We start from the raw sequence: 18,950 nt of genomic DNA on the forward strand, positions 1-18,950 counted from the left end.
AGCAAATATACTGCAGTAATCACAGATATGTTTAATAATGTTCCTACAAAGGAATCTGGAATAAGGCTCTATGTAAATGCCAATGTTTGTCTTGTTACCGCCTCTGCCCGTGCTGAGCACACCGTCGTTTGGTACCCACGCTGCATTTCCGTTCACCTCGCGAGGCTGTCAGGGCCTTCCGAGGGTGCCACGCGCATTATACGCTGCAGAACGTGAACGAGAGCGACTCCTTGAAAGCTTATGCTAGTGTTGGCCATTAGACAGAGTTTGGGGGAAAGCGATCATAAGCCACCCTTAAATTCTGTATTATTAGTGGGGAGAAAAACGTTTTTTTCGTAAAATACATGCCGTTGTTTATGTTAAGCAACTTTTATTCCTCACCCTGTACATGGTGCACTCTTTCTGTCACTCTCACACACATACTTATTTTTCAGTAATCATTTTTTATGTAATGGGCTATTCTTGCACTCAATTAATGTTGGAGGCTCTGCAATCTGATTCCTTATATCTGATTGGTTTGTTAGTGCTAGGGCCAGTTTTATAATGGCTTACTTAATGAATATTCAAATGCTTCTCCTTGGCTCTGATTTGCTGCTGGCTGTGATTCCCTTCTGCCGAGCGCGAGGACGACGCCAACTTGTTTGACAGATTGCCGGGCCCGGCTGGATCTCCGAGGGTCACGGCTTGGAGGACCCACGTGAGCGGCGATCAGTCACACGCCACGCGGACGTCTTTATTTCACTTGCGACCCATGCAGAGTGGAGCCACTTCAGAGGTCACCTCCCAGGTCCTATAAGGTCGTTTGTGAGGAGATGAGATTACTGACCATGAGTCGGTGGTGCTTCTGCTTAAGGAAGCTGCCAGCCTGCGTGTGTGTGTGTGTGTGTGTGTGTGCTGCAGCCTTGCTCTGTCACACAGCAGACTTCAGCAGGAAATTACATCATAGTTCACGCAACAACCTGATGGGTACAAACTGCATGCACACCAACTCGTTGACTAAACGAGTATTATTACATGGAGAAGTAAGCATCATGATTATCAAATGTGTACATTCAGTCCAACTGTTGATATATTTAGCATATTAACATGTAGAAATAGTTCAGGTCCAGAAAGTAAAAGTTCAAACCAAGATTTTGTTTCAACCAACCAGTTGAGTACTCTGTGACTGTGACTCTTTATGCACAATGGGTGAGTGAAACAAAAGCTTGGTCCGGATTTTTACGTTCTGGACCTGAACTATCCACCTCTGGCGATGATCACCTTTACCCTTTACCTTCAGCACTTAGGACTTATGTCCTCAAATAGGATTCTTTTGTGTTTTCCCCTATGGTTCAGTGAGCTGCTGAACCACATCCGGTCATCAGACTGCATCTCTATCTTTAAGAAATGCACCAAGAATGGTCCTTGAATAGTCTTATTAGGGCTCACGGGAGCCAACCAATCAGATGTGTTTGTCCCGCCGCCTCTAGTTGCTTGGACCCACCTACTCTACAATCTGATTGGCTATCTGTCTGAACCAATAATTTTTTTTTTGTTCCACCCTCACAACATTTTTATGTAAGTTAAGCTGCTTTGTTAAAAGTCGCTGTGTAGCTTTGGGTTCTTAATAAATCCCCTTTCGTTTGCCAGAACAACTCCCACTGCTTCCTCTGTCCTGCCAGGCTTGACACTATTTACCTCACTTGTATGTGACTTTGGATAAAAACACCTGCTTAATAAGTGAAATGTAGTGTAAACATCTTCTGTTTTGTCTTATATGATTGACTTGCCATGTAATACTTTGAGCTAATGTTGTGACATACTGTACAAAAACTCAATACTTTACAGTAAGTGAAATCTGAATGGCATAGACATACAGCGCCATTGTTTTTCTCAGAAGCGACGCATTAAATAATAAATTCAAAGTAGGTTTTTTTTCTTCTTTCTTTTTCCAGCAGAACTGAACACCGTTCTCCTAATGCCAGGAAGTGGAAGGTGCTCTCTGCCTTTGGGTTTTTATTTTTGTAAGAATGACATGACTTTAAGTGTTCCACAATATACCAAGGCTATTGGACTGCTTCTTTTGATAACAATCAGTACTCTCCAAATAATAGCACACACATTCTATAATGTCATTTTTATTTAAATTTCAATGCCAAAGTGTTTTGTCAGTCTGAAGATAAATATTTTATCGGTGGTGTTATATCATACTTGTTCTCTCATGGCTTTTGTCATTAGTGAGTAGAAGGATAAGATGCGAGTAGCTAGAAATGCAGATGAAACGGTCTTATTTAATGAATATTCAAACGTCTCTCCCTGGCATCGACTTTATTGTAATGGGTTATTATTATAGGTGTTATTTTGAACCAGTGTTTTAAGATTTTTTTATTTATTTATTTTTTTTTTTTAAATGAAAATTTTACTCCGAATTAAATGCTAAGTTATGAATTTTTTATGAGCTATGGCAGATTCAGGCAAGAGAACTGTGGAAACCAGGCAAGTAAAATACTGCTGAACAGAAATATTTTCTTATACTTTGTTTTGGGAGATACCTCGATATTAATGGCTTATTTTAATGGCCCACAAAAACACCAAACTACCCTGCTTAGAGAATCTGATCTACAGTAGCGATGAGTTGCCATATAATGTGTCATGCAAGCTCTTTTCATCCTCATCTTACAAAACAACACCCTCCTTTTCTGCAAAACAGAGCACTGAGTCAGTTTCATTCATCTGCACAATCATCAAATCATTTTCACAGTAGGCAAAAAAAACAGTCTGTTTGAAGAAACAAATGTTTCCATGGCGTTTTCAGTCGCCCATCCACTTAAATCACCACATTTTTGTTGAAGTACTATGTACTTCCAGGATCCTAATTGAATATCACTTTGTGTTCTGTTTTATGGTTTTTTCCCCTCCATCATAACTGAAACTTCTTCTGGTATGTTTTTAGCTCTCTTTCATTTTGCAAAACTGTTTTCCATACATGTACTATTGCCCTACAAATATGTGCCCTCTTTATGGTTACTCTCCTGCACAGTATCTGATGAACAGAAACACAGCCATTGTGGCATGTTCTCTGATACATTTATGGAAATCATTTACCACATTTTAAAAGAATGTAGCTTCAGCAAATTGCTGTCCCTGGAATCTTAAAGTAACTTCTACTTATGTAGTTAAGATCACCTAAACTGAGACCAAGACCAGATTGTATTGAGACCGAGACAAGACCAAGACCAAGGTGGGCTAGACCAAATCAATATCAGAAACAGACTAAGGTTTGAATCTACATAACACAACACACTATAAAATCTGGAGTATAGGCACCATCTTGGGGCTAGGCAGTATGCCCTAAAATTTGTGTCACAGTGTAATTTGAACCATGGACATTTTTTCTTAATTTCAATATAAATGCTTCTGTACAGATGTAACATTTTTTCAAATTACATGCACTTTATTGGTTGCATTTGAACTCTGAAGCAAGTCGTTTTACACCCAATTACAGTACTGTGTTAACCAGGGGTCACCAACCTTTGAAACTGAGAGCTACTTCACGGGTACTGAGCCATACGAAGGGCTACCAGTTTGATACCCTCTTCTTAAGTAACAAATTTGCTTAGTTTACCTTTAGATATATATGCTTTTTTTTTTTTTTTTTTTTTTTTTTTTGATATTTTCATTTTCAAATCTATATAAATGCAAATGTGATTAAAGAAGAATCGCAACAGGATAACATTAAATTTTAGACGCTGCTCAATGGTGAGTTGTGCTATTTTTAGAACAGGACCGCGGGCGACTCATGTAGTCTTTGGGGGTATCCTGATGCCCACGGGCACCATGTTGGTGACCCCTGGTGTTAACCATATGAGCATTATCCATTTTTGATCCTATCCTTTTGATTTTAGGCTTATTACATTGCATGTACTGTACATGAGTTAGCCACATGTGCTTTATGGTTTCGTTTTCAGGACATTCTTGGCTAGTCAAATATGTCATAATAGCATGTGTAGCACAGTCTTGATATCATACTTCTTATGAGGAAAAACTATTTGCGCCCATTGAAATTTCTTCATTTTCAGTTTAACCTAATCTAAAAATTTGCAGGCACTACAAATATAATCTCAAATATAATCTCATTGGCCAAATATAATTTCATTGGCCACCTTTCAGTGGCTTAGATTTGTGAAGGATTACATGGTTAGTGCCAGACGGAAATGAATATCTTTGATTTTGCAAGTTATCTGATAGACAGCAATGCATGGTTTTACATATATTTGTATTACTTTATAACATCTGAAAAAATTGAAATAGAAAAGCATTGCTTAGTTTATGATCCACTGGAATAACACTGACATAACGGTCAGTTTTAGAGTCTAATGCTGAATGTTTAATGCTATAGTTTTTCCGCCTATATACGGTATGATTGGTAAAGTGAAATTTGAGAAGGAAATTTTGAGTCGGCATTTTAGCCTCAAACAAACCAACTGTGTAACTGTGTTTTAACAGAGCTCGACATCAACGTACATATACAAACTTCTGTGAGTAATTGTTATGAAAATATCAAGTAATTGTCTTCCTAATAAATAGAATGCATAGTGTTGTTGTTATTTTTAGTAGAACTCTAGCCCATTTTTTGAATGTTTTTCTATCACTTCATTTACAGGCTTATAATCGATGAATTATAAAATATTTTTTCCCCCAGAAGGGTTATATGTGGATCATTGCAGAAACATATACTTGCTTTGTTATCCATCTAATGTGAATCATATGTGAATCGATTCGATTAGGGGTGCTTTTCCATGGAATATATTTAAAATATTTGCCTCACTGCGCACAGGATTACTCTGGAATATTTTAGCACTCAACATTGCAACTTGGAAGAGCGGATCAAGTAAGCTCTCTTGATTGCAAAGATATGCTATGCATTCTATGCATTATACCTATCCAAAATTATGAGTCTGAGATTAATGGGTGTGAAAATCAATGCATCAATGCGTTTGTCAGGTTCTAAGGGTTAACAAACAGATGAATATTAAGCCGTTGTGATAAATATTGATGCATTTTGATGAGTGGTTTTGAGTGGACAAGACCGAGTCAGAATATAGTCAATTCTGCAATGAGACCAAGACCGCAAAAAAAGTGATCTTGGGTACTACAACACTAGCAGCCTCACCAGAGAGCACTGCATAGTCTCCAGCTTCCTGGGCATGGCAATGTTACAGGCTGCACTACGGATCTCCTCCTAGCTCATGTTGGAACTGCAAGGGATTCATCATGGCATTCTGATAATGATAATTACCTCGCCCTTTTATCAGAGTTTCTAGAAATCCTAAGTGAGCAGGAAGAGTGAGATTTTAGAGGAGAAAAGCAATAGACTTTTCCCAGGCAGAATTTGGTAAGAATAGATTCTAATACAAACAGAACATTTTCCAAAGGTGAGCATTGTCTGTAATTATTATCATTATTTTGTGATAGGAGCATGTCTCTTGATGTTTTTGTGATGCAATATACCACATTTTTGTTTTTCTTAAAAGAGGATAAACATTTTCAGAACTTTCTGTGTCTTCAGTAGACTGGGCTTCAAAGGAGAGACACAATGCACAGTAGATCTCATATTTTAAATTATTTATTGTGTATGACCGTATGGTTAGGACAGACCTTTGGGTGTTTTGTGATGTTTATTCCTGTTGCTTCTTCATGATTTTGGAAAAATACAAGCAGATGTCCCCAGATTTCAGAATATGTACAAATTTAAATGCATTTTAATGAGTTTGGACATTGTGGTCACTTACAAAGCCATTTGTCAATGCCTATGCATTTGCTGAATTACACAAAAATAAAAAGCCTTAAAACAGATGCCAACATATGGCAGGTCAGTGCTTAAGCATATATTCTTATGGCTGCTGGTTCGAGTTCCCAGAGGTGTCTCAGACCTGACAGACCTGCAAACGGCTGTGGAGAGGGAAAACCGTAAGAGGCAGTGATTCTGGGGAGAAGATGGGTCGTGACCACTGGGTCCGTGATGGGATGCTCATCTGCTGCTGCTACAGGAAGAGGTGCCAATGGGCATGCTTTTGCCCACAACTGCCAGCAGACAATCTCACGTAAGAGGAAGGGTCTGTGGTGGGGGGGACCTGGACCTATTTGCATATCCCAGCATGCTTGTGAGCCTTGTATATAGCCCCTGTGTATGTCTCATTGTAGAAGGCTGTTCTGTGGACCAGATTATCGCGTGTGCCCTTACCTCTGTTTGTATATGGTCCTTGCCCGATCTTTGTGTGTCTCATTGTAACGTCTAGTTACTCACCGTATGTGTGACCTACTGTGTGCCATGATACCTCCCTGCATTTCACTGCTGTGTCTGTCAAAGTGCCATGGTTGCTTCTGTGTGGTTCTTCTAAGGGCTACATTAAAGAGCAGCTTTATGTCAAGCCATTTCGCCTCGCCTTGTCTCTACTCTGTCGCTGCAATGACTCAATCTGCTAAGCACCATAAATATGTAGTCTGTTGAATTAAAAGTAAAAACTGTTGACTGATTTTTCAGTTCCTTGCACTAGAGGAGAAAACTGGAATTCCACTGCATACTGTATCCATAGCCTATTTATCTTTTAAACTGGGTAACACAGTGTGAAGCCACGTGACAGCTCACTGTTATACTGCCTTTATATATAACTATGGCCACACTTCCCAACTTACATTGTGTTAACTTTTCATTCTGAATCAGTATAATGAGATTTAATATTTAAAGTATTAGATTAGTTCTATAATTGACTGTGAATTTGCGGTTTCTGCAGCACTACTCACCTATGTGTGACTACAGGTATTTTGAGCTAAATTATCTGGTTTTGCAGAGATAATAAGCCTAGTGTACTTGTCCATCAAATTACTGCAAATTAGTGGTACTTTTCACATTAGGTTCAAATTTGGCTCCTCCAGGTTTCCATAGCGCCTACCACTGCAACAACAGGTTAAATAAAATTGTATAAGTCAGTGGATGTCTTTATAACATTTTTATGAAGACTGTATGTGTTGTTATACTGAAAAAAATGTCTTACACCAATTCAAAGTGACTGTCCATATCTCTCAACATTCATCATAATTGAAATATTAATACAAGTGAATTAAACAGATAACAGAAAACATGTATGGGTTACGGAAAGTCTAGGTTGATAAAAGAACGACATTTATACGCTATTCATCCAACCATTTATCCAAAAAACATCTGTCACCCTTGCATTTACAAGCTTCATGCCATATATCCATAAGATAAGCATAAAGTACAAAGTCTTCCTTTTTCATTCTTATGCTGTGTGAATCTTCTCATTTCGTAGATTGACAGTGGATGGCAGACAAATTTTTCGCTCGTCCTGGATGTTTCTATTCTCTGACACTGATTTGTACATGCAGGGACAATACTTGTACAATAAATCTGTTAACACTAAACATCAACTGTACCTACAAACTGGAATCTGAGTATGCTTTAAATATGTTGTGTATACCATTTGTTGTGTATATGTGTATACTGTCAAGTTCACTGACCTCATGCACATACAGCAATCAGCATCTTTGCACTCTGCACTATTGTGCTTTGGTCCAAGGCCTTACTGTACATGCTGCACTTCATTGTTTATCTGTATCTGTACATATGCTATGCATGTGTTTTGCAGTATGCCTGTTCTGTGTAAGTACACAGAGCAAGGAAAAAAACAGACACAAATTCCTGTATGTAAAAATATAGTTGGCCAATAAAGCTGATTCTGATTCTGATTACACTTTCAAAGTAGGGACATGCTGCAAAGGATGCACATTGTTATAAATATGCCTGTACTAATCAGCAGTGATAATGAATGATGTTGTTTTTGGATCAGGAATAAGTAAACAATAAATAAATATGACTGTTGAGCAGTTTCATGGAAGCCACACATTACCATCCTGTCGAATCTGAATTACAGGAATTGAATGTTGAACTCTCACCAAAGTGTTTTTTTTTTTAATGTCTGTTTCTTGTTCTTGAAGACTTACACTAGTGTTTCCCAATCTGGTCCTCAGGGACCCACAGTCACTCCATGCCTACTGTTAGGGAGTTGGGAGGTAGCAAAAATATGGACTGTCTGGCAGGGACCTGGGAGGGAGCAAAAATGTGGACTGTATGGCAGGGAGCTGGGAGGGAGCAAAAATGTGGACTGTCTGGCACGGAGCTGGGAGGGAGCAAAAATGTGGACCGACTGTGGGTCCCCGAAGACCAGATTGGGAAAAACTGCCTTATACAATACAGGGTCACAGTGTGTCTGCAGCCTATCCCAGAAAGCAGATGGCAGGCCACAGACAGAACTGGATGCCAGTGCATTTCTCGGTATGCGTGAAGACACACTCGCTAAAGACCATCTAGAGACACTAGACCACTTAGCCTGCGTGTCTTGGAATTGTGTGAGGAAGCCCAAATGGAAATAGCATGCGAGCTTCATATGTGCACAGCCAGGGCAGAAATCACAGCCATTGTCATGACAGCATGAGGCCACAGAGCTGCCTACTGAATCTCTGTACATCCCATTATAGATCTGTGTTTATTAAATATGTTTATTGCAGACATTTGAATTCAACTGCATCTAATCTGGAAAAAATATTACCTGCGTGATGTGGTGACAGCTACATCTGATACAAACATAAAGTAGCTCTGTTTTATTATTGCAATCCCTAATCCAAGATCTCCTGTTGTGCAATGAGTTCGTCTGATGGAACGTATTATTTTCCTAACGCAATGTGTGAAGGCAGTTTACCAGTGGGTGTGTTTGCCTGATTGAACAGCTAATTGTGATTGAACAAACTACTTGTTGAAATCCGCAGCTCGTTTGCAAAATGCCTTTAGATCATTTGTATTTTGAAATTAAGAGCACTTGAGATGATTCACATGCAGTGGTGCATATGCGGATTATGTCTGACTCCATTAAAAGGCGGCCTTGGCCCCTAGGTAGAAATGTTTCCTGGTTTTATAGCAGATATAATTTTTATGTCAACTTGACAAGCCCAAATTGAGCCATAGGTGTATTTAGATGCTGGGTAGAGTCACACTTTTGAAAATAAACGACCCAGAACATAAATTACAAACGAATTTTTTGGACTTTGAAGAGTTGATTTTAATTGAGTACTTTTCATTTAGCACATACGTAGTTTATGTTAACTAAGTGGACATCTCTGTGGTGATGTTAATTTATTTTTCCTGTGGTGTAAAACTTAAAAAAAAAAACAGCACATAAATCGTCACTGCCATAGAACATATTGAGAACAGGGGACCCAAATGCGGATCAACAAAAGAGCCATTTCGCAGGACGAGAATCAAATTCGGGGTCGATAGCAGGACTCGTAACGCTGGGTGATCGAACTAAGGGGGTTAGGTGAAAGGGGAAGACGCGTGATGACGCGTGGAAAGCGGGACACTCAGGTATACCTGGACGGCGATGGGGGCCGGGGGCATCAGCACTCGCTCGGGTAACACGGTCTGGGGGAACAGGCACACGAAGGCAGGGCAGAAGGGAACTCATGCAGCCAAGTAAGAACGGGACAGAATCGTGCTCGGTTGCAGGGGTGGTTCTACGGGGGGAGCTAAAGTCCCCCCATGACAACATGCATGCCTCCGTGGCTCCCCTTAATACATATGCTACTTGGGTCTGAAATAAATGTATTATTATTATTATTATTTACATTTATATATGTAGGCTAAAATTGCGTGCACTGGGAAAAGGCGAAACACGGACTCGTAAGCATGTGCCGGGTGGTCGATTCGCTACGGTTACTGAAAGGCAAAGTTAACGACAGGAAAAAAATAATCAAGCTTGTTGAAGCAAGATACTCTAAATAAGAAATAAGAGTGGGTGACTTGTTTATAAATACTGTAAAATGTAACTGCAAAGCACTGCATAAAAACATCGTTTTTCAAAATGGTGTTTTACTTCTTAATGTTCGCAATCTAGTGTAATACCTGGAGAACATTAAGATCAAATGCCCCCCTAGCAGAACAGCTGCCTCCAGTCTGCCCCCACACCCCCAGCTGAAATGGTCTAGAGCCGCCACTGCTCTGTTGTCTAAGATACTCAGGGCGAAATCCTGCACCGAGCAAACCGGTTCTTCCGGTTTCATACTACAGCAGAGCAGCAGTAAATTCTCCGGTGTGTCTGATCGGGCTGGGGGCGTCGTCTCTGCAGGCTATCCAGGCTCGTCCGCACAATCAACATGTAAGAAGTTAACATGCGATCTTATGATGCAATAATTCCCTATACTTGGTAAGCAACACAGTGTGCCTGTTTAAAACTATTTTTAGTAACACTTTACTTGACGGGGCACAAATACTTAGTGCTAACTCAGTTACTATACTGAAGAAAAAATCACAAACAAATCACGAACAATTCTAGTCGCTACTTGAGATAAAAGATGCATTATGATTAATGAAGAACAAACATGAGATCAGTATTTCACTTGTGTTATTCATTATTTCTTTCTTAAGTAGTTCGCCGAATTAACTGATATAGTAAGAAAAATAGTACTTGCTTGAGATAAAAACACGTGTCATGATTCATTAATGATGAAGGAACACAAGATCAGTATATGTAACATAGTTTGTGGTTAATAGATAAGTGACATTACTTGTGCCTCCTCAAGTGAAGTGTTACCTAAATTTTAAATGAGTGTCACTTAACAATAACTACAAGTCCACATTCACAGTGTGATTAGAAACACTTATTTTAATTTCACACAACATTGCATGGATTTGAGTAGATGCAGGAAATACATGTAACTGTAGGGCAGCCTTGTAGCTGTCAGTCGGGCCATAGCCTCACGACTCCAGGTTTATGAGTTTAATTTCTGGACAGTCTCTCTATACAGACCAGTGTTTCTCAGTTCAGTCCCCAGGGATCCCCCAGACAGTCCATGTTTTTGCTCCCTCCCAGCTCCCTGCCAGACAGTCCATGTTTTTGCTCCCTCCCAGCTCCCTGCCAGACAGTCCATGTTTTTGCTCCCTACCAGGAGCTGGGCAGGACCAAAAATGTGGACTGTCTGTGGGTCCATAAGGACAGGGTTGGGACACACTGGTATAGACCTTGCATGTTCTTCCCTCATCTGCACAGGTTTCCAGTTTCTTTTTGTAGTGCAGTTTGAGGTAATTCGGCAGCTCTCGGTTACAATACCATGACCTGGCGTCCCCTCCAGGGCATCTCCTGCCTTGTACACTGCCCTTACTGGGATGAGCTACAGCACGGGTAGCTGGGATGAGCTACAGCACGGGTAGGCAACCCTGATCCTGGAGGGCCAGTATCTAGCAGGTTTTCTATCCTACCTGAAGAGTTCCTATCTGCCTGAGATCAGGTGTGCTTCATCAGAGACCAGGTAGGATGGAAATCCTGCTGGATACCAGCACTCCAGGATCAGACCTGCCAGCCCCAAGGCTACAAGCCTGTGAATGGACCCACCAGCAGGCACCTGCATTTCCAAATGTGGCAATGGTTTATACATCTTGTTTCTCTTATTGCAACTCTTGTTTACCTGCTTTAAGAGTGATTTGGGCAACTTGGCCATTACAGTCCTGCTACATTTATTGACAAACAGGCATTTACGATAATAATATACATTTTTTATACAGTGCCCTTCATGCAAAGACCTCAGAGTGCCATTCATCCCCATCCATCATTTCCATCTCGCTAATATGCGGCTCGCATGTGGTGCCAGATTTCTGGCCACTCGTCGGCCGCGGTGGCGGAGCAGTAATTTTCAATCAGCGGCCTGCGTTCGTGACGTGATTAGATGGGCAGATTGAATGGGAAAACAAAATGGGAAATGTGGCCGGGGGTCGCTGGGGGGGTCGCACCTCCGCCCCGGTTCCTGAGTGACTTTCGTGGCAGTTGGGGGCCCTGACTGCCCAAGATGTTTCAGGAGTAACCGACATATCTGGGGCTTATCAGAAATAAGCATAGGGGGGCAGATCTGCTGACAGTTCATTTTTTGGACCTTTTATTACTTAGGTATCCTTGAAATATGGCTTTTATCTCAGTAACTGAGGAGTCAGAACCATGATGGGACAATTTAATTTGTTTTACAGCATGTTCCCATTATAATGAATCATCCTCACTAATCTTAAACTATAAAGGAGCTAGTTTGCTTCTCCTCATGCATGGTATTCTTCATTTGAAACAGGTACAGGTGAGTTCTAAGTGGCCTGACCCTTGGCCATGAGCTTATCACCTTCCTTAGCTTAGCTTCTCAGCTCCGCGCGACCAAAACGTGGAATCAGCTGCGTCGTTTCTGATTTTGGATGCCCCGTAAAAATAAACGAATTTTCACCCAATACCATAAATTCAAAAACAGTCAGGGCCCTTCTCTTATAGAATGTGATTTCGGGTCAGAATCTCCTCCAAGCATCTCTTTCTCTTAGGGTGATCAAGAGAATAAACACAGTTGTGTTGAATCGCGTTATGAACACTTTCCAGATCTGTGCCAGGAAAACAAATACTTTCGATCTCATATTTTCCAGCAAGGAAGATCCTTGATGATATCCTTGGGTGAAACATAACATTGCTGGGGCTGTGTATTATTTCTGTGTGGTACGGGGATGCCCAAATGATGGAATACCCAGTGGTACACAGCGCACCTTGGTTTGCCCTCTTGAAATTAAAGTGCATTTAAGGGCTAAATTCTCTGATTTATAGCCCACAAATAAAATGCTATAAGGCTTTGGAGAACAGATACCTTTTTCCAACGTTATTAGCACAGTATGAATCGTAGTTTAGAGCATGCAATGAAATATTTAATTCTTAGCAGACTTTGACATACTGAATTACATTTTCATTATAATCTGAAATTAATGTAGTAATTTTTTTTCCCCAAGAACTTTTTGATGTATCACCATTAGCCAATTAATGGTAAACTTAAAACATGTATAAATATACTTTCTGACATTATGTGCATCATGTTCTTAAACTTGGAGACCAATTATCAGTTAGAGTCCATATGGGCATCATTTTTGGGTTATGATTATTTACTTTGACATTGCTTTCCTTCTAATTCTGATGGTGTTTTCTGATTTATGAAATTAAACAGCATTTAGCCATTAGGTCTTTTGTTTGCTGTGCTTTCTGTGAACCTGACTAACTTCAACCTTGTACCTGACTACAGAGGGTGGATGGATGGATTTTTACTAGTGGTCATGTTCCACTTTGTAAAACCTGTGCAACCACTCGCATTGAATTTTATTTGCATTTATACAGCATTTTGCAGGTCTCACATTAAATGCTGACTGGTAAACTGCAGGACCATTCTGGCTCGATCATGACTGAAACTGGTTGTGACATACAGCAGTGAGTTTTAGTGTTCATTCAATGGTCATCCACCGTTCAGTATAAGAATTTGTTCAGTGGGCCCCTCACATCCTGGTGTTGACATTGCAGGCCAATTGTTCCACACAGAGGTGTTCTTCTCTCCCAGAGGCTCCCAGGTGACCAGGACAGGAACAATGCCTTCCACTGTTGGTGAGACCTGAGGAGACTCACCGATCCCTAAAACGCTTGTGTTTACTGCTGTTTCTGGAGGCCGGATGTAGACGAGGACAGAAGGAGAAACATAGATAAATTTTTGATGCACATAAAACTGGAACAGTCCTTCTGCAAAAAAGTAAGTCTAGTCTAGCTCTCTGAAAAGTAAGTCTTGTTGAGGTCAGGCAGCAGACGGAAAGCCAGCAGACCTGTGGTCATTAGTGAGATATGGGGACATCTTATTGAGATACGGCTCCAGCCAAGCAAAGTCTGTGTAGAGGCTTGGTGGCACTGAGGTGACAACAGTTATGGTTCACCAAAGCATCACATAGCTTCAAACTCTCTAATGTTCCGTGTCATAGCAAATGGCCAAACTAAATGAAGATCTCATTCATCTAGACTTCATTAGTTTCCAGTAACTTTAAAGCATCTCAAAAAAAAATGAAAGCTATATGAACCCTAAAATCACTTGGCCGTTATCTCAGTCACAGAACTTGCCTCTGAATTGATAAACTAGGATGTAGTCACGTTTGTTTGCCTTTCCCAGAGGAAGGATGTTATTTCTGAGAGGTTACTGAGATTTTGGAGAGCACTCAGAATTCACTGTAACAGGCAAAGTCACTTTCGTACACATGCAAAGTATCCAATTAAACAAGGTGTAAAGGCCCAAAATCTCCATTTTATAAAAGTTGAGGAGTAACAAATTGGTTCTTCCATTAACACGGGATTCTAATTTGGATGTGGCAGTTATAAAGGTTTCATTGTTATTCTGCGTACTCTGAAGACTCAGGATCTGATGTTTAAGATGCAGGACAGCAGCGCATTGGTGGTCGTGCTAGGAGACCTGATCACGCTCCAAAAGTGTCAGGAATGCACAGATGATTAAAAGGCAACATGTTTGTGAAGTGGCAATGTGTAACCGGGAGCTAGTAGGTTTATGTCCCCAAAGGAAGGAGGGCCACTAGTACAATGTGTCTAACTTGGATTACTTCAGTTAGCATTTCCAGCCATGTCAATGGGTTAGTCACTAAGATAAATTTTGTGGGGGGAAGGGAGAAAAAGGAAATCGTGGATTGAAAAATACGAAGAAGCACTCTATATATGCGTGTGTGTGTGTGTGTGTATAAATTACCTTTAAAAATGTAATGAAGGATATCTAGCATAGCTGCTGTGATGTCAGGTTAACACTACCTATCTGAAAAAGGTGGTATTATGATCTGCATCTATTACATGCTGGTCAGTCTTTGTTCCCTATGAATTTTTTTTTAAATCCATTCTGAGGTGTGAGTGACTGTAAACTGGCTTCCTGGTGGGGGGGGGGGGGGGGGTTAGTGTCAGGCTGTCCAATCATAGATGCTTTATTCGGGTGGGACTATCCAGCAGTTCGAGACCATGCAGCTTTATACAGCCAAACAAAATTACAATTTCAGTTAGATATTTGCTACATGCCTGTAAAGACGGTACCATGAATGCTGAGTATTACTTTATCACATGTAGGTTCAGTGCCGGTCAACTCTTTAGGTGGCACAGGTGGCCACCAGGGGCGCTATTCTCTGAGGGGGCACCGGCTTTGCCCTTCACTAAGCTGCCACAGTGTTTCTTTTTTGGTTTTCTAACATTTTATTAATATGCTTTTATTTAAACCCAATATGCATACCAAGATTAATATTATATAGTCAGATTAGACATCACCTTTTCTGGCTTTACAATCAAAGCCCTTGGTCTTTAATTAGGTACTAGCATGAAAAAGTGTGAAACTGAAATAACTCCAAAATATTGTTTTACATTAAGGTAACATCTACAGCAACGTTGGAGGGTTGAATGCAGTCCTAGTTAATGTACTGTTGGATTAATTATAAAAAGTCTCTAATTACGGAAATGTACCTACTGGTATATTTACAATATAGGTTGTTGAAGAGTTATTTAGGATTATCCTTAAAGCATGTTTGTGGAGGGATGTATGCACCTGGATATGATTGTTGGCTTGTTTGTAGTTAAAGATTTGGGTACAAATGCATGTAGAAGCATGTAGTCAGCTGAGGCCACCTTGAAAAAACACCCTCCCCTTATTACAAATGCTGTTCATGGCTGGATGTGGATTCTCTCGAAAGTGTTTGCTGGCATTGCATTGTCGTCATGCTTTCATCTTTGGATGGAGAAACTTTGGAGATACACTCATGTTATATGGCTTCTAAATAAATAAACAAACGAATGAATGAATGAATGAATGAATGAATATAGGGGCTCACATCTCCAGGATTGGTGGCACCTGTTTGTAATTTTGCTGTTCCACTCATGCTGCTCCAGTAGTGTGGTACTTTCTAAATCACCCATTGATTGCCAGTATGATTGTGTGCAAGTTCATGCCCTGCGATGAACTGGCATCCCACCTCCCAGTGACTCCAGATACCCAGTTTAAAATGGATGAATGAATGAATGAATGAATGAATGAATGAATGAACGAACTATCCTCCTTATATTCTATCTTACCTGCACTGTGTAATGCATTCAAATGGGTGAGAATAAGCTGGGATAAATATGAGTGCCAGTGTGATTCTACCAGCCGTGACCGAGTAAGCATTGCACACAGAAGGCTTAGAATCCTCTAAAAATATTGGCGAAGTCATGTTGCTTTGAGCTCATTAACGGGAAATGCAGAGTCAGCCCTAAGAGTGTGTCGCATATTTACATTCCTACTTGAAATTCCTTCCTCGGACACGTCCAGTGGTAAAACCTGATTTCCATCATGGGTGTACTGTATATCTTTAGTGCTGATTATATTTACATAGCGACCCCCTCGCTTTCTTGCCGTCTTGTCCTTTTAAGAACACCTTTAAAACGGCATTTGCAAACGTCGCTTCGATCTGGCATTAGTAAGGCGTATTGCATCGCGCTCTTTATCGCGAAATAGCCATGCAATAGCGTTCAGCATTAAAGCTACGCGTCCATCCGCAGATCAGGACCTCGGAGAGCTCCCGCCTTCCGATCCCTCTTATGATTCCGCCGCATAACGATAAAACGATCGGACTAGCACTGTAGCAGCCTAACTGGCACGATACCTTTCAGACCTTTTCAACTTTAACTTAGTCATTATATTCTCCTTTTAGCTTGGATTCATTCCCGCAAAAACCGACGTAATGTAAGCACATGCAAAACGAGACCCTGGTCTGCAGAAATATATTAGGAACTAATCAGATAATGAATATTCAGATGTCCTATGCAGATCGTTACAAAGGTCTCAGCGCATAGGGTGGCTCAGAATTTTATTAAACCTGTCTTTTCGCTTTTCAGAGAAATAAAACTATCGTAATTGTGCCAATGAATGCAAAAACGAGCATATAGGCTACATAAATAAAGAATGCCCTAATGTATACAAAAAGCGTAATGGACATTGAAATCAACAGAGCAACTACATTTTTTAATTTTGCCCGTTCTGGTGAACAGAATATCCGAAAGCCAGCCGGTGGTGGGTGTTCATGTATGTCTGTATGTCTGTGGGTGCGTGAATGTGCCTTTCAGACTCCTGTGATGGGCATTGAGAGAATGATTTTGAGATCATAGGCCCATAGCCTGTAGATGGCAGAAGCGTCCTTCTGCACTACTATCTTAACCCTGAAAATATATTTTCAGCCTGGAAGTTTAAAAAAAATGCTAGGTAAATTAGATCAAGTTACGCTGTACCTATTTCATTAGAAAACTCATCTCTGCTGGTCTTAAAATCGCATCGGTTTATTTATTTATTTTTTTACATTTTTTTTATTATTAATTCTGTGAACAATTCTTCAGTTCCGCAGAGGTAAATATAGGATTTATCTGCTCAAAAATAACTTCTTTTTAAAGCGGAGGTAAAATTTATATAGGTGCTAAAATTAGCAAAATTAGAACCTATACTATATTAATTTGTCAAATGGCCACAGCTTTAATGTATCATAAACGATGGAGGTTGTAATTGAGATGCCATAAGAGACGATTGCAACCACTTAATTCTGCGCAATAATTATTGCCGTTTGACCAATTTCACAGATACGTAAAAATAACTTGAATTTGATCAAAAGCACCCCCTTTGCACGCATGTCAGTCTCGTCTATTTTTGTATATAGATATATATTTCATTACTTGCTCGCTTGGTTGCTGATCTAATTTTGCCCGGGTAGATCTCTTGCTTAATCATTTAACGCATTATTGTCTTTGTTTAGGTGGAAATATTTGCGGGGAAACGAAGTCAGAAGAGATGAAAAGTTATTAAGCGAGGATAGACTTGCAGGAGTAGCGGGGAGGCTCTGTGCCCCTTTTGGAGAGATGGTTGAGTCCTCGTCAAGGTTGCTGTGGTATCCCAGAACCGCCGCTCACTTGGAGCTGTGACCGCAAACCAGCTAGAGCGGCAGCACACACTGCGCCGGCTGAGGAATAGCCACCGAAAAACACTCACTAGCTTGATGTGAATATGAAAGAAATTAATAAAGAGGGTTACTACGCAAGGTCGGCGGAAATTTTCCACATTTTCAAAAGAGGATGTATTAAATGTGGTCTAGCGGACTTTTTTCTAGCTAAGAAAATGCGGATTAAAAGCGGAGTTATATTTTGGAATCTCGTTTTTTTAATGATGATCACATGTGTGCGAGGTCAGTATTCACCCGTCGATTGCATTTAATACCGTAATGGGATTAATGTTACATTGTTGCTAAAACAAGGCGAAATCTGTTTTGTATGAGAAGATCCGGCTGTGCTGCAAAAATCCATGAAAATAGGTTGGAGTTAAGGGATCGCATTTACTTGCCAGGCGCGCAGTTCAATGCAGGCATTGAGCGGGGGCTCAATAAATATTCTTGCAGTATGCTCAAGCCGATACGTGAGTTGCTTCAAATACCTATTAACTAGTGAATTGTTTGGGATTATCACATACTGCAAGTTGTGCGTTTTGCTATGTTTTATGCGTGTTGGATTCGTGTGAACGCGGTTCTGTGACATTTTACACTGTTTCTAAAAAAAAATTATGGAACGTTAACGTGTCGCCTTTTAAAATTCTTTACGTTAAATACATACCGTGGTTCAAACATCCGAGGATTTTCCTTTAAAACCCTTAAACGACAGAAAATGTAAAGCTGCTATCGGGTCTTTAGTTATATTTAAGTACAAGATAATTCTCTCTGACTTTAATGGACCATATTTTACACTGTGTTCACACTCCTGGCTTACCGGGGTTTTATGAAGAAAATCATTAAGCGGATGGGGAATTCGTGAGATGTGCAGTATAAGAAAACGCAAAGATATGGGTCCCACTATGTTTGGATGTCATTAAAGGGCTTTATCTATAAAAGCAAAGTGTTAGTTAAAACACACACGCTATTGACAGAAAACGTGTGATCGCCACCACGCATCTCTCAAGCAAAACGGGACGATCCCTGTGTTGATCTCAATACTGGATCCTTTCTTGTACTGTGATTTCACCCTTTT

At 40.3% G+C, this 18,950-nt stretch overlaps 1 protein-coding gene across 4 annotated transcripts in view; it reads left to right on the forward strand.

Moving 5' to 3' along the window:
• Positions 1-17,864: 17,864 nt before the first annotated feature.
• csmd3b (CUB and Sushi multiple domains 3b) overlaps positions 17,865-18,950 on the forward strand; it is a 349,538-nt gene continuing 348,452 nt past the window's right edge. For all 4 annotated transcript variants that reach the window (XM_072705595.1, XM_072705594.1, XM_023811991.2 and 1 more), the window contains exon 1: positions 17,865-18,118. In XM_072705595.1, coding sequence (XP_072561696.1) covers positions 17,941-18,118 — 178 coding nt within the window. In that variant the 5' untranslated portion in view covers positions 17,865-17,940. The remainder of the gene's footprint in view (positions 18,119-18,950) is intronic.

The sequence above is a fragment of the Paramormyrops kingsleyae genome, chromosome 23, assembly GCF_048594095.1.
Source record: "Paramormyrops kingsleyae isolate MSU_618 chromosome 23, PKINGS_0.4, whole genome shotgun sequence".
NCBI classification, from domain to species: domain Eukaryota; kingdom Metazoa; phylum Chordata; class Actinopteri; order Osteoglossiformes; family Mormyridae; genus Paramormyrops; species Paramormyrops kingsleyae.